The 17328-nt window shown below is 43.3% G+C and overlaps 2 protein-coding genes across 2 annotated transcripts in view; one reads left to right on the top strand and one right to left on the bottom strand.

Annotated features, from left to right (window-relative positions):
* Positions 1-357: 357 nt before the first annotated feature.
* LOC124281182 lies at positions 358-1127 on the bottom strand. The gene is made up of 2 exons (XM_046717212.1): positions 900-1127; positions 358-732 (listed from the first exon to the last, which is right to left on the bottom strand). Exons 1-2 carry the CDS (start codon positions 1125-1127, stop codon positions 358-360), a joined length of 603 nt encoding a protein of 200 aa, XP_046573168.1.
* Positions 1128-8161: 7034 nt separating this feature from the next.
* LOC124281163 overlaps positions 8162-17328 on the top strand; it is a 34036-nt gene continuing 24869 nt past the window's right edge. Inside the window, exon 1 of the mRNA XM_046717195.1 lies at positions 8162-8190. The gene's annotated coding sequence lies outside the window, so the exon portion shown is untranslated. The remainder of the gene's footprint in view (positions 8191-17328) is intronic.

The raw sequence follows: 17328 nt of genomic DNA, 5'->3' as shown, positions 1-17328 counted from the left end.
CACACTTCAAAGTCACACACTAAATGTCAGTTCACTGTAACTTCATTAGATGCGACACGGCATCAGCGTAAACCATGACACTCATGGCACCATCTCGGAGTTCTTGCTTCAAAGGCAGTACAGCAGCACGCCTTACGAAGCGGGTGATGTCTTCGTCGTGGTTGTAGTCGCCCTGAAGGCCAACCCCTTGTGTCTTCTTCCACACACACTGTGTGTAGTGGAATAGACACCCCCTCCACAGCGTCGTCGGGAAGTTGACGGAGACGGCATTCTTCGCTGCAGATTCGAAGTCCATCAGGAATGATTAAAATGTGGAAATAATGAATACGTTTACCATGTTTTACAAATAATGATAAGTTAATTGAATAAATTATTATACACAACTTCGGCAGCACAAAGATGTTGCATGTTCACCGTTGTCGTCATGCCAAGGATCTTATCGTCGTCGCCATCGTTGATGATGACAAAGGGCTCGCCAGCGTTGGTTGTTTTGAACTCGTCTGGGATCACGATTTCTCGTCGGGAAGATGGGATGGGTGGGAAGGTGGATCTTCGGGCCTGGTACAGTCTGTTCTTGACGGTGTCGTACGTCGGCATTTCTGCGATGAACGACCTGTTCTCTTCCGTCCAAGGACCATCGCTCACTGAGGCCAGAACCTCGTTGTACAGCGTCGGTATCGGACCCAGAGATGACTTGGCCACCATCTTCATCCTGTCCAGTGTCTCTCTGACCTGTAAATAAGATATAACCAAAATTAATGTAATGTTATGGCTGCATAAATCTAATGAAGTGCTTTTCGAGCACATTTGTCTAAAATTGTGCAAATAATGAACAAATGTAGCAGAGCTTTATACCATTTTAATATTATAATTTATAGATACATTTACGCACAACATACCTTTATCTCATTATGGACAGGTCCATGGTTATGTGGGCTGGGATGCTTGGTGATGATGTCGTTCACAGTAGAGACAGTCGCAGCACATGTCTTCTCCTGGCATCTCCAAGATGCCCATGAAGCATCGTTGCGTCTTCGATTCAATCGAAACACAAAGCCTTCAACAACTAGATAACGTCCACCACGTGAAGTCGGGAGAAACTTATAGTCTAACTGCTGGTTTGCCATTTTGACAGTGATAGATTCTTGGTGGAATTACCATGATATATACCCAGTGTGAGTTTATATCAATCAATCTAAATTTTCTTAAATAATATAGTTAATTTGTGAGTTGATATCAATCAAATAATCATAATTGTGTTATTTGTCATTTAACTAGTGAGTTCATATCAGCAACTATGTTCATAGTTAGAACTAGTGAGTTCATATCACTAATTAGTGAACTCCGAGTTCACTCACCAGTTCAAGTTTTAGTGTCACCCATCTCATTAATCCTTTAAAACAACCTGTATCTACCTCGGCCGAACATCAAAGGATTTTTACTGTAATAACAAATGTCTACTTCCAGGTACGACACCCTCCCTCCCTCCCTACCTACCTACCTACCCACTTACCTCCCTTCCTCCCTACCCACTTACCTCCCCACCTACCTACCTACCTACCTCCCTACCTACCTCCCTAACTACCTCCCTACTTACCACTCTCTCTAATCCCTGACTCCCTACCTAACTACCTACCCTCCGCTACCTACCTTCCTAGCTACTTACCCACAGGTTTACACTTACACATGCAGGTAGCGATGGCAGAGAGACACCTATAGATTAACACATGCAGGTGGCGATGCCAGAGAGACACCTACAGGTTAACACATGCAGGTAGTCATGCAGAGAGACACCTAAAGGTTAACACATGCAGGTAGTGATGCAGAGAGACACTTACAGGTTAACACATGCAGGCAGCGATGCAGAGACACGCCTACAGGTTAACACATGCAGGTAGTGATACCAGGGAGACACTTACAGGTTAACACATGCAGGTAGTGATGCAGAGAGACACATACAGGTTAACACATGCAGGTAGTCATGCAGAGAGACACCTACAGGTTAACACATGCAGGTAGCGATGCCAGAGAGACACTTACAGGTTAACACATGCAGGTAGTGATGCAGAGAGACACCTAAAGGTTAACACATGCAGGTAGTCATGCAGAGAGACACTTACAGGTTAACACATGCAGGCAGCGATGCAGAGAGACACCTACAGGTTAACACATGCAGGTAGTGATACCAGGGAGACACTTACAGGTTAACACATGCAGGTAGTGATGCCAGAGAGACGCCTACAGGTTAACACATGCAGGCAGTGATGCAGAGAGACACCTACCGGTTAACACATGCAGGTAGTCATGCAGAGAGACAACTACAGGTTAACACATGCAGGTAGCGATGCCAGAGAGCACCTACAGGTTAACACATGCAGGTAGCGATGCCAGAGAGACACCTACAGGTTAACACATGCAGGTAGCGATGCCAGAGAGACACTTACAGGTTAACACATGCAGGTAGTGATGCAGAGAGACACCTAAAGGTTAACACATGCAGGTAGTCATGCAGAGAGACACTTACAGGTTAACACATGCAGGCAGCGATGCAGAGAGACACCTACAGGTTAACACATGCAGGTAGTGATACCAGGGAGACACTTACAGGTTAACACATGCAGGTAGTGATGCCAGAGAGACGCCTACAGGTTAACACATGCAGGCAGTGATGCAGAGAGACACCTACCGGTTAACACATGCAGGTAGTCATGCAGAGAGACAACTACAGGTTAACACATGCAGGTAGCGATGCCAGAGAGCACCTACAGGTTAACACATGCAGGTAGCGATGCCAGAGAGACACCTACAGGTTAACACATGCAGGTAGCGATGCCAGAGAGACACCTACAGGTTAACACATGCAGGTAGCGATGCCAGAGAGACACCTATAGATTAACACATGCAGGTAGTGATGCCAGAGAGACACCTACAGGTTAACACATGCAGATAGTACGGTTAATCCGACAACAGAGCAAGTTAAGACATGCAGGAAGTACAGCCGGGCCGACACCTACAGGTAAACAGATGCAGAGAGTACGGTCTGGTGGACAACTGCAGGTTAACAGATGCAGAGAGAACGGACCAGCCGACACCTGTAGGTTACCACATACAGAGACTACAGCCAATGTGTATGGTCTTGCCGACACCTACAGATTAACACATGCAGGGAGTACAGACAGGCCGACGACTACAAGCTACCACATGTTGCTGTGAGAGAGAAACCCGCACTTAGGTTAAAACATGCGGATAGTGATGCCAGAGACACACCTACAGGTTAACAAATGCAGGTAGTGATGCCTGAGAGACACCTACAGGAAAACTCATTCAGTTGGTGATGCCAGGCCGACAATTGTAGTTGATCACATGCAGCTGGTGATGCCGGGTCGACCGCTGTAGTTTATCACATGTAGTTGGTGATGCCAGGCCGACACCTGTACTATATCACATGCAGTTGGAGATGCCGGGCAGAGACCTGTAGTTTATCACATGCTGTTGGTGATGCCAGGCAGAGACCTGTAGTTTATCACATGCAGTTGGAGATGCCAGACTGACACCTGTAGTTTATCACATGCTGTTGGTGATGCCAGGCCGACACTTGTAGTTTATCACATGCAGTTGTGATACCAGGCCGACACCTGTAGTTTTTCACATGTAGTTGGTGATGCCAGGCGGACAACTGTAGCTTATCACATGCAGTTGGTGATGCCAGGCCGACACTTGTAGTTTATCACATGTAGTTGTGATACCAGGCCGACACTTGTAGTTTATTACATGCAATTGGAGATGCCAGGCAGAGACCTGTAGTTTATCACACGCAGTTGGTGATGCCAGGCCGACACTTGTAGTTTATTACATGCAATTGGTGATGCCAGGCCGACACTTGTAGTTTATCACATGTAGTTGTGATACCAGGCCGACACTTGTAGTTTATTACATGCAATTGGAGATGCCAGGCAGAGACCTGTAGTTTATCACACGCAGTTGGTGATGCCAGGGCGACACTAGTCGATTATCACATGCAGTTGATGATGCCAGACTGACACTTGTAGTTTATCACATGTTGGTGGTGATGCCAGGCCGACACCTGTACTATATCACATGCGGTTGGTGATTGCAAACCGACACTTGTAGTTTATCACATGCAGGTGGTGATGCCAGCCCGACACTTGTACTTTATCACATGGAATCGGTGATGCCAGGCCGACCCCTGTACTTTGTCACATGCAGGTAGCAATACCACGCCGACACCGGTAGTATATCACATGCAGTTGGTGATGCCAGACGGACACCTGTAGTATATCACATACAGTAGTTGATGCCAGGCCCACACTTCCTGTTTATCACATGAGGGTAGTGATACCAGGCCGACACCTGTAGTTTATCACATGCAGTTGGCAATGCCAGGCCGGCACCTGTAATAGATCACATGAAGTTGGTGATGCCAGGCCGACCCCTGTACTTTATCACATGCACTTGGTGATGCCAGACCGACCCTTGTACATTATCACATGAAGAAGGTGATGCTAGGTCGACACATGCAGTTTATGACATGCAGTTGGTGATGCCAGGCCAACTTTTGTAGTTTATCACATGCAGTTGGTGATGCCAGGCCGATCCCTGTAGCATATCACATGTAATTGGTGTAATTTTGTAGTTTGTCACAAGCAGTTGGTGATGCCAGAGAGACACCTACAGGTTAACTCATGCAGTTGGTGATGCCAGGCCGACACTTGTAGTTTATCACATGCAGCTGGTGATGCCAGGTTGACCCCTGTAGTTTATCACATGTAGTTGGTGATGCCTGGCCGACCCGTGTACTTTATCACATGCAGTTGCTGATGTCAGGTGGACACCTGCAGTTTATCACATGCAGGTAGTGATTCCAGGCCGACACCTGTAATATATCACATTCAGGTAGTGATACCAGAAACCTGTACTTTATCACATGCAGTTGGTGATGCCAGGCCGACGTACACTTGTACTTTATCACATGCAGGTTGTAATACCAGTCCGACAACTGTAATATATCACATGCAGTTGGTGATGCCAGGCCGACCCCTGTACTTTATCACATGCAGTTGGTGATGCCAGACCGGCACCTGTAGTTGATCACATGCGGTTGGTGATGCCAGGCCGACCCCTGTACTTTATCACATGCAGTTGGTGATGCCAGACCGGCACCTGTAGTTGATCACATGCGGTTGGTGATGCCAGGCCGACCACTGTACTTTATCACATGCGGTTGGTGATGCCAGACCGGCACCTGTAGTTGATCACATGCGGTTGGTGATGCCAGGCCGACCCCTGTACTTTATCGCATGCAGTTGGTGATGCCAGACCGACACCTGTAGTTGATCACATGCGGTTGGTGATGCCAGACCGGCACTTGTAGTTGATCACATGCGGTTGGTGATGCCAGGCCGACCCCTGTACTTTATCACATGCAGTTGGTGATGCCAGACCGACACCTGTAGTTGATCACATGCGGTTGGTGATGCCAGACCGGCACTTGTAGTTGATCACATGCGGTTGGTGATGCCAGACCGGCACTTGTAGTTGATCACATGCAGTTGGTGATGCCAGACCGGCACTTGTAGTTGATCACATGCAGTTGGTGATGCCAGGCCGACCCCTGTACTTTATCACATGCGGTTGGTGATGCCAGACCGACACCTGTAGTTGGTCACATGCGGTTGGTGATGCCAGACCGACACTTGTAGTTGATCACATGCGGTTGGTGATGCCAGACCGGCACTTGTAGTTGATCACATGCGGTTGGTGATGCCAGGCCGACCCCTGTACTTTGTCACATGCAGTTGGTGATGCCAGACCGACACCTGTAGTTGATCACATGCGGTTGGTGATGCCAGACCGGCACTTGTAGTTGATCACATGCGGTTGGTGATGCCAGGCCGACTCCTGTACTTTATCACATGCAGTTGGTGATGCCAGACCGACACCTGTAGTTGATCACATGCGGTTGGTGATGCCAGACCGGCACTTGTAGTTGATCACATGCGGTTGGTGATGCCAGACCGGCACTTGTAGTTGATCACATGCGGTTGGTGATGCCAGGCCGACCCCTGTACTTTTTCACATGTAGTTGGTGATGCCAGGCTGACACCTGTAGTTTTTCACATGCTGGTGGTGATGCCAGGCCGTCACTTGTAGTTTATCACATGCAGTTGGTGATGACAGGCAGGCACCTGTAGTCAAACGCCTTCTTAAATTCTATAAATGCAGTATAAAATCTATGTTAGGCTTTCTTGTAATTGCCATGTGATCAATGAAAGTAACATAATACTCACCATTTGTCAATGATTTAACTTCTTTAAAATATCTGAGATGGAGAGATTCACTTATTTTACCAAGAATACGATGCTTATCACAATCAACGAGTCTATTCTTAAAGGGCAAGTATAATCGGAAAGATCGCCAACATCCTGACTGTACCATACAAATCCGAAACCATGGGAACTTAAAATATATTTTAACCGATGTCAGAGAAAACACTCAATATGAAACTGTTATGTAAACAAACGCATGTGTGTGTCGTGAGTATCGCAGCGTTCATGGCCCTGTCTTTATTAAAAACTTCAAATTAGGCAACATAATGCTGTTAACTGTGTTATTTGAAAAGTCAAATGATGTTACACATTTTGCAGGATGTTTCAAACAATCACATAATACCATAACTTATTTAAGTCTTTTTTTTTTCAGAGTATATATATGTTTATTTTATATAGGGCTATTGTCCATCCCATCTACATGCATGCTCAAAGCGCTTTTGTACCTTAACCCTTAACGTTAAAGCGCATTCTGATTGGTTTGTCGTGTTTTCAAACATTACATTCATGGATAGAGGGACGAGTCTTCTTTTCGGTTATGGAAAGAGGCGAGTGGTGAAGAATGTGATTACTGTCGCAGCCGAGATTACTGATTGATATTCGAAGGGACATAGCTCTTGTACGCATAAACCTATGTTTAAGGGACTTGTTATTTCAAATGATACCACAGTTTAGGAGATATCTTGTAGTCTGAACTTTTTCCACTTCATAGATGATACATAGCATATCCCCCAAAGAAGTGATAAAAATAACGTTTCGTGGTAACAAAAGCTAAATTCTCCAAGTGAGTTAGATTTCAGTGTCAAAGATTGCAAACTGCCAAAGTCGTCCGTACTCCCCGATGGAACAGGATAAGATGGATTTATAGTGAGTGAGTGCGTTTAGTTTTATGCCCCATTCAGCAATATTTCAGCTATATGGCAGCGGTCTGTAAATAATCGACCCTGGACCAGACAATCCAGTGATCAACATCACGAGCATCAATCTACAAAATTGAGATACAATAACATGTGTCGACCAAGTCAGCGAGCCTGAAAGAGGCGACGACTATCATGGGTTAGTGAAGATCAGTTCTAACCCGGATCTTCACGGTCAGATGGATTAATATCAGTCATGAGAAGGTTCTATTTGCATTGGCTATTAACCAATCACAAGTCTCCTATTGTATCTAAATGTAAATATAAACATATACTGCTAACAAAAAGGATATTTCAATGTCGCTGTTCTGGTGGGACGGATTTACAATACCATGGCCTTTCTCCATCAGAACAGGGCTGGCTTGTCAATACTTTTCATAAAATTAGGCCAAAGATACGCAACCCAGAAGTTGTTCGAATTCCACGATATTTGCAAGAAGCGTGACATACGCCAGAGTAAATGACTTTTCACTTTAAAAGGCCAAACAAACAGATGCTTATCATTACCACTCAACCCAATCTTAAGACTATAATGACACATTGAGAGCTTCTGTCTGGTACCTCGAAGCGTGACGTTCTCGTTAACTCAACGTCCACAGAAACATCAGTTGGCGCTCGCGGCGACGTTTTCAGCCGTTAAGGATCCCACGTCAAGGCCGTCTACGGTATTCGTGTAAGACGTCCAACCCGACTGTCAATCCTGACGCTAGGACATCGACGTCAGCGTCGCCAGTGAAGCAGAAAACACTTGTGATGGGGAATCCGTGAGAGGAGAAGAGTCAGGTGTCATAGTTAATTTTGTTTCCATGACCATATCACCTCATTTGCAACCCACTGAACACGCCTGGGGTGAAATGGAACGTCGTGTACAACGTCATCCGAATCCTAATACAACGATGCAGGAACTCCGACAAATCCATTCTCAGGTATGAAGGTGTGAATATGTTTGTTACCCCCTTTTTTTGTGTTGTGGCTCATTTGTAAATGTCAGGTGCGCTGTTCGGTTTACTCTCATTCTGCCTACATCTGATTTTGCCTACAGACATAATAAAAGTGTAGGCAGAATGAGAAAAATCAGGCCACTCCTAATTTAGAAATGAACTTGCCCATGACAATAACATAACACAATATTCATTGTATTCATATTTCATTTATAGTAGATAACATGATAAATATAAAATATAGACATTTTATACCCGACGTGTATACCATTATTACCAGACATGTATACAATTATTGTAATGACATCATTACAGTCATCATCATCATCACCATCACCATCATTATCATCATCATCATCAATCTACAATTTCAATTTCAAGAGATGACCAGAGGCATCTTAAAGCTGAAGCTTTGTCCTTCGACCTTGATGAAGGGCTTCCTTGAGTCTCTGCAAACGAGAATCAAGTTCCCCATATACTCGTTTTCTGCCATTCGGTTTACCACCATGTTCCAGCTGGATTTTCTTCTTTCTGTCTGTTGATTCAATGTCCTTCAACTTGCTGATAAACTCGAACAGGTTTGGGTGGGACTTGCCAAGGGACCTGTTCAGTCTAGAGTGCCAGCCCTCTAGGTGATTGTTGGTGCGTGGTTCGGCGTTATCAAATTGATTCCACATGGACCTGTGAAACAAGGCATCATCATCCACCCAGGTACTCGTGCCGTAGTCTCAGAAGTCGTGTACAAGGGGGATGTCGGGTCTCTCGTCGAGGGTTTCAATCCAGGCATCCTGAACCCGATCTAGAGGGATCAGTGGCAAACAGGCAGCTCTTCGGACTACAGTTTAGACAGCAGGATCCTCTCTGTACTGTCGAACCAAACCTATGGTTTGGATCTTGCGCAGGACACACTGACTATAGTGAAAGAGACATTCTCGTAGATGAGAGTTGGGACAGAAGAAGACAGTCTCGAGTGCTTGAATGGCAGGAAGCTCAAAGTCGGTCTGGATGGTAGATGGATCTAGATCGGCACCTGTTACAGTATGGACAACATTCTTCAGTTGCTGGAACAGCCTGGTGTAGGTCAGTCTTTGTCTATTATGCATTAGGGAACAAGGTGGAACCAGTGAAATAGTGAACAGCATACAGCTGGTTCCAAAGGGGGGCAGGAATAGAATGTACCATCCATGAATAGGGTGTCGGCACTCTGCATAGTCTCCATCATGTCTTCTGTGGAGAACACCAGGATTCTGTCGTCGACAGCATCGTCTATGGTGTTCTATACCCACTGGTCTTCTATGCACACATCAGCCAGGGTCTGCGGAAGTGGATTATGTAGAGGGTAATGTCCGAGTAACTCTCCATTCCTTAAAAATAATGGAGCCGAGGCCCCGGAGGGGCCGAGGCACATTATTTTTAAAGAATGGAGAGTTACGAGGATATTACCCTACTTAAATTACATTCGAAGTATTGGGAATATTTCTGTTATCAAAAATAAAGGTCAAAATGACAAAATGAAGGTGTTATTTTGAAACTGGTACATGTCGCTCCATTCCTGAAAAGTAATGGAGCGAACAGACAATGGAATGACGTCACAAATGTAATTTAATTCGGCGGTATCGGTAGAGACCAGCATCAATGCTAGCAAAGGAGGGTGTTGTGGCAGCTTCATCGACGGTCAAGGTTCTCATCTCATCTTCGAAGATCTGTTGAATAGAGTACTCGGATCTTCTATAACGCCAAGGTTATGTGGCGATGAGTTTCGGAAAAACCTCATGAACAATGCTTATCTTTCCACGGCAGTTGGCAAAGACACACTTCCAGTGAGTCACAGTCTGTCTGCGGTTGTTCAGGCGATACCTGAACCCTTCATACAGGACTTGCTGACATCCAGCTTGGGAAGTGACAAACTCAACATTCTGTAAACCAGCCATTACATCAATGGTACAGATAACTAAACTCAGTTTATATACCATGTCAGTGTTGTAGGTAAGGATTTAGAGAGCAACCATTCTGTTCAGAATGATTTTTGTGAGCAATAACCAAACTAAGAGTTTGAGAGAATGGTTTTAATGGATGATAACAATGGACTACTTTTTTAACGCCCCTCATATATACTACCCCAAATTACCTGAAATTATTGATCTCAGTTTACTATCTCCAACACTATTACAACCGATATTATTACGATTTGAAAAATCTGTCTACTCACTATGTACATAAGGAAGCTAGAACAACTAGTTCAACATTTTATTCATCTCAATTATTTAAAATGAATGATTAAAACCCTTATAACAACAGCACCATTGTTATTTGTAAACCATGGGCAGCTTAATCTCACATTGTATACTCGGGTCATTCTCACTCACTCAAACTTAAACTCTGTATTCTCTAGAAACCGCCAACGGCGGTACATGAGATAAACGTATATACATTTACATAATATACAAAACAGCAGCTTACACGACAGCAAGATATAAGATAACAACAATATTATATTTTTTAAATGCATTAAATATATGATTCAGCAATTTAGAAAGGCCTTTAAGGTCGCTTATGCTGGTAGTAGACAAGAGTTTCTTAAAGATTTACAAATTTGGAAATTCTAGGTATTTAGTGTTCAGAGACTGATGTCGCAGTTTGAAAAAAGCTTCACATCTAAACAAGTAGTGAAACTAATCTCCAACAGCGTTTGATACACAAAGTGGAAATTGTCGGTCTTTACGTGGAATGCCCAACTATCGGCCAGTCACAATTGGTAATTTATGGTTAGATGTTCTGAACTTCAAAATTGGGTAGTATATATATTTTTTAACACTGGTTGAATGAGAAGACAAGTGTTGGGGCTGAGATCAGTATTAATTGACTGTTAAAACGTGACATGTTACATTAAAACATCATGAATCCTCCGTAAAATATATAATGGAAAAAAACAAGTAAAAGTTACAATTAAGATAAGATTTTTTTAAAAACACTGGAATGGAGAGTGGGTGCGTGCGTACGTTCAGCTTGCACGTCCGTACGCTCAGCTTGCAAGTGAGGGACTGACACCTGACTAAAAGAACCTGCGCAGGGCATGCATCCCAAGCATTGTTCGGCAGGTCCGGGCACCGCCGGTGATTACCGAGTTAAATCCAAATAAATATATTTATTACCTACGAGGGTGAACATATCGGGGTTAATATTTTTCATGCGATGCCCTAGGGCAAAATATCACTTTGTCATTGTGACGTGACGTCATGAACAATGCTATGACGTCACGTTTCTTCTGTGACGTTGCGTTCTTAATGCGGTGGACAGCCTATGTTTGAACCGCCTCCGTGGTGTAGTGGTTAGAGCGTCCGCCCGGAGAGCGGAAGGTCGGGGGTTCGATCCCCGACCGCGTCATACCAAAAGACGTGAAAATATGGTACTTGTTGGTCCCTGCCTGGCGCTCGGCATTAATGGGTACAACAAGGACTGGTCGGCTCGGAGTCAGTATAATGTGTCTGAGTGAGTTATTCATGCTTCACTGCGGCATGGTATCTCAGTGTGCTAGCACTATAAAACCAGCTTACGTCTGGGCTAGTACAAGCAGCCGCACATACACATACACACGCATGCACGTCGTCATATGAGCGAAATATTCTCAAGCACGACGTTAAACCCAATTTCACCTCACCTCACCTATGTCTGAAAGTAAAGTTGGGTTATTTTCCTTAATTTGACGACTTTGGTAATAAACAGAATATTATATTCGTGCCCATGTCATACTATGTTTACGACGCTCGTGCCTAAATATCGGTAATACCAACATTTAGGCATTCGTGTCGTAAACATAGTATGACATGGGCACTCATATAATATCCTCTATTTATTTAGTACTTAACACTGGTTAAATGAAAAGGCAAGTGTTGGGGGTGAGGTCAATTTCAATTGACAGGTAAATCGTGACATGTTACATTAAAACACCATGAAACCTCCAAATCCCCGACACTGTTTGATTTAGATATTTCTGATGCTGCCAGAACGATAGCACGGGGGAACTTTCTATGAATGTCACTTTTGATGTAGATGTAGCGTTCGAAGGCGTTAGACTTCCAGTGTCCATGTAATTTAATCAACACTGGAGGCATTGTGGAAGGCGAATGTACATCCTACCCGCCTGAAAGAATGACCACTGTATGACTTTGGGTCATAGCCACAAGAGACGAGCACACACTTGAGAGCTTTTATGAAGCTATCGTTCGTTAAGCACTGAATTTGGTCGTTGACTCTATAGGAGAACAGGTGGTGATCGGCCAGTGTACCTGTCTGTAACTTCTGGAGAGCACAAAGCGCCGACACCGGACAAAGTAGGGAACTTGGCGAGACACAAAGTGGTTTGTTGATTTACTGAAGAAAGTGAAAAATGATCTTGTACATGCGCTCCAAAAAGCGAATTAAATGGGATGCTAAGGTCTAACTTGTCTTAAATAGCGGTGAGAATGGAGGGAGCTCTTGGTAGTTTCCCCATAGGTGGTTGTCCCTTTACCCGCTGGATCTCCCTTTTAAGCATAGTGACGACCAGTCCAACACAGGGGTGTTGGCGCCTGCTTCGAGATGGATAAGCCTGACTATATTGAGGTATCCTGGGATACTGGTAGAACTTACAGACCTTGCTAGAAATGCACAGTACCGGGAGACCGGGAGCCTACTTGCTGGGACTGGGGTGAGTCCGTAGTACAAGCAGAATCCCAAGTACCACTTCAACATGGTCGAGTAGGTTTTCTTGGTGGTCTCGGCACATGCTGACTGCTTGTATCTGGCGGCCTCCAGGTCGAGCTGCGCCAGGTCTGAGTTCACTGAGCATGTGAAAAAGCTGAAGTATTTGCAGACATATGATGAGAGGGCCAGCCACTAAAATATTCATACAACCACTGCATATTAGATCTAAGATGTAGGCGTGAGAGCTTATCGCTAATAGGTTTCTTCTCTCCAGGAATGTGTCTCGCTGTTATGTAAAAGCCGAGGATAGCGGACAGCCAGAACATTCTGCGAATGATATCCATGCTTTTATCATTACGACAAGTGCCCTTATTTGTACATTGTCGAAGTATTGTCAGTGTACACCACAATATGTTTGCTTCGCCATCGCCACGCCCACCTTTCCGCCGCCACGCCCACTGCTGCTAGCTCCTTTATATTTATGTGTTTTCATGCAATGTCGGATTTATCACGATTCCAAGACACATAAAACCAATCGCTTTCGAAATGTCCGCCACCAATTTCGCATGCGTCTGTTGAGAAGGTGTGATAGCATACAGGTTCACCTTCGATGATATAGGTAATACCATTGAAAGTCTCGCGGAATTGTGACCACCATTATATGTCCACTTTTGCCGCCGCATTTAACACTATTTGTGTTTAACCGAATTGCATAAGTCAATGATAAGTCCGTACGCTCAGCTTGCAAGTGAGGGACTGACACCTGACAAAAAGAACCCGTGCAGAGCATGCTTCCTTAGCATTGTTCGGCAGGTCCGGGCGCCGCCGGAGATTATCGAGTTGAATCCAAATAAATATATTTGTTTAGTACGGAAGGAGAAGAAGATATTTTTCTGAGATTGGTTGGGTTTTGAAATATTTATAATAATCCCCCTTGGGACGTGAATCAACATTAGATTTCCAATTCTGGAAAAACTGCGCTCTGTAGGTGTTTTCGACCATTGAGACAAGCCAGGGCACGCACACGGATTTACAAACACGTAGAATAGACCGCAGTTATCAAGGATATGTTTCACAAAACGTAACCATAAAATTGTATTTGTATTGTCACATATGTGGTTAACACAGTTATATATAATCTGGGATGGCTTCCAATATGTGTTCTCCGAGGCTAATTTATGCCAATGTGAAATAAATCGCTTATAGATTTTGATACTCAAAGGCTCTCTTACAAATTCACCGTAAAGCATATAATTTGGGGTGCTATTTCTCAAACCGGAAGCTAATTTCAGAAATTTTTAGTGAATTCTTTCTATTATTTCTAAGTTTCGTGTCCCCATATCTCAGTGCCATACAATAGAATTGGAACAGCCATAACATCAAATGCATCGAAAAGGCAATCTAAAGGTAAATTAACATTCCTGGATTTCTTTGAAAGGCAATACATTGCTTTGGTGGTGCTTTCCGTAAGTGCTTTAATTGCTTGGACAAATTGCCCATTCCTGTGGAAGTTAATTCCAAGGTAATCGTATGTATCTACAATATTTATAGTTTCAGTTCCGTAGGTAAAGTGGGGGGCCGCATCCAAAGATAACAACTTTCGTTTTGGATAAGTTTACTTTAAGTTTCCATTTCTTACAGTAAGAAGACATTCAGGGATGCTTGTAAATCATTTGCATTTTCACTGAACAGTACGGCGTCATCTGCGTATAACAATATAATAAAATGGTGTAAGAGGTCAATACTGTTAGTTTGCGTTTCATATTTAAAAACATTACAACTACCGTCAAAGAGTTGTTGTTCAAGATCATTTAGGTATATGGAAAACAAGAAAGGGTGACAGGTTTTCACCTTGTCGCACACCCTCGTAACACGGGAATTCATCTGAGATGGTATTTCCAATCATTACCCTAGATTTTATATTATGATACATATTTCTTATGAGTGTGAAAAATCTCCCATCTATCCCAGTTTTTGTTACTTTATGCCACAACCAAATTCTCCAGACTTTATCAAATGCTTTAGTGAAATCTGCAAATACCGTATATAGTTTCCTTTTAGAGTGTTTTAGTATTTGGATCATCATTTGCATAACAAATATGTTATCACATGTTGAAAACCCTTGTCTGAAGCCTACCTGTGTTGAGTTAAGTGTATTGTTGGTATCTAAGAATGTATTCAGTCTGTTATTTAACACTCTTGTAAAATGTTTTCCAAGGCAACTTAAAATTGTTATAGGTCTGTACGAGTTGGGATGCAGTTTACACCCTTTACCTTTATAGACTGGCGTAACAACGCCAGTAAGCCACGAGTCCGGTAGAATATCCGATGATAGTACAAGGTTGCCACGAGTCCGGTAGAATACCCATGATAGTACAAGGTTGCCACGAGTCCGGTAGAATATCCGATGATAGTACAAGGTTGCCACGAGTCCGGTAGAATACCCGATGATAGTACAAGGTTGCCGCGAGTTCGGTAGAATACCCATGATAGTACAAGGTTGCCACGAGTCCGGTAGAATACCCGATGATAGTACAAGGTTGCCACGAGTCCGGTAGAATATCCGATGATAGTACAAGGTTACCACGAGTCCGGTAGAATACCCGATGATAGTACAAGGTTGCCACGAGTCCGGTAGAATATCCGATGATAGTACAAGGTTGCCACGAGTCCGGTAGAATATCCGATGATAGTACAAGGTTGCCACGAGTCCGGTAGAATATCCGATGATAGTACAAGGTTGCCACGAGTTCGGTAGAATACCCGATGATAGTACAAGGTTGCCACGAGTTCGGTAGAATACCCGATGATAGTACAAGGTTGCCGCGAGTTCGGTAGAATACCCTATGATAGTACAAGGTTGCCACGAGTCCGGTAGAATACCCGATGATAGTACAAGGTTACCACGAGTCCGGTAGAATATCCGATGATAGTACAAGGTTACCACGAGTCCGGTAGAATACCCGATGATAGTACAAGGTTGCCACGAGTCCGGTAGAATACCCGATGATAGTACAAGGTTGCCACGAGTCCGGTAGAATACCCGATGACAGTACAAGGTTGAAATATTCTAAAAACAGAGGCATGAGTAGATCTATTTAATCAATCAGAAAGTCATTTTCGATTAAATCAACGCTCGTAGCTTTACCCAGCACCTTTTGTTTTAGGGTCCCAGTTCACTGGAGCAACATAATCCCCTACAACAAAAGGTACGCTTTTTATTTTCTTCCCTGTGATATTTGGTCACCTGTGATATTTTGTCAGTAGGCCATCTTTGGTGTTGATTGTGGCTCGGCAATCCTTCTGACAATACTTCGAGTGGATAGCAGTTGCTCTCCTCGTCTTGATACTAAATCTGCTGCCCCTAAATATCAACCATTTGGAATGAAATGTAAGTCAACCTGAAACCATTAGAAACCATGTACAAACAGTTCATATTACCAGTGTTTGATTATTGCAGGATAATTGAACTAAACAGCAAGCAGATATACTTGAAAAGCTCAATCTTGATGCTCTAAGAACCGTGTGTGGTGCTGGTCGTGGTATGAGCCATCATGAAATATATATAGAAACTAATTGTCACCCGTTGTGTTAGAAGATACCTTCATATAATGACCATGTTTTACAAAATGGTTAATAACACTACGCCAAGTTACCTTAGTAACCTTGTTCCGCCTAGAGTATCAGATGTTGTTGGTTATAATCTGCGCGGTGATTCAAATCTTCAGACTATAAATTGTAAATCTGTAAATTATGCGAGGTCCTTTCTTCCAGATACTGTTAAATTATGGAATTCATTACCAGCTGAACATAGAGAATCCCCGTGCCTATCGAGATTCAAAAATGTACTTTTAAACGATTCTAACATCTACAGTCATTTTGACATACATTTCGGTAGCAGATTTTGTCAAACCATACATTCTCGTCTCCGACTTGAAAGTAGCGACTTTAATGCACACAAATATGAAAGATTTATATCTCCAACATCATCTCGCTCTTTTGGCCTCAATTATGAAGACTCTGCTCACTATTTCTTTTCATGTACTCTGTACAACGATATACGTCAAATTATGTATTTTTATACTAAGGATTTGACCTAAAATAAATTTTGTTTGGAAAAAGCTGTTCCTTGATAGTAAACAAAGAACTTTTAATTTCAGTGCACTCGTTAATAACTTTAACAGGCAGATTTGATCCAAAATAATTTTTTTATATGACATATATTGTTTAACAATGATTGGCGTTATTTTCGTTTTTGCAACATTTATATATCATCCACATTGTACATTCATCATGACATGTTTGCTCTTCCTCCCATTGTATCCCGGAGCGGTATTCATATAAGCTTATGCTTGTTTACCTATCCGGTTCCTTTCTTTGGAAATAAATATGTCTATTTAAATACTTTTGTTTATGTTCTATATATGCGTTTAATATCAC

The sequence above is a fragment of the Haliotis rubra genome, unplaced genomic scaffold, assembly GCF_003918875.1.
Source record: "Haliotis rubra isolate DU_JTF1 unplaced genomic scaffold, ASM391887v1 Scf28, whole genome shotgun sequence".
Taxonomy (NCBI): Eukaryota; Metazoa; Mollusca; class Gastropoda; order Lepetellida; family Haliotidae; genus Haliotis; species Haliotis rubra.
This window is presented reverse-complemented; position numbering and strand designations above follow the sequence as displayed.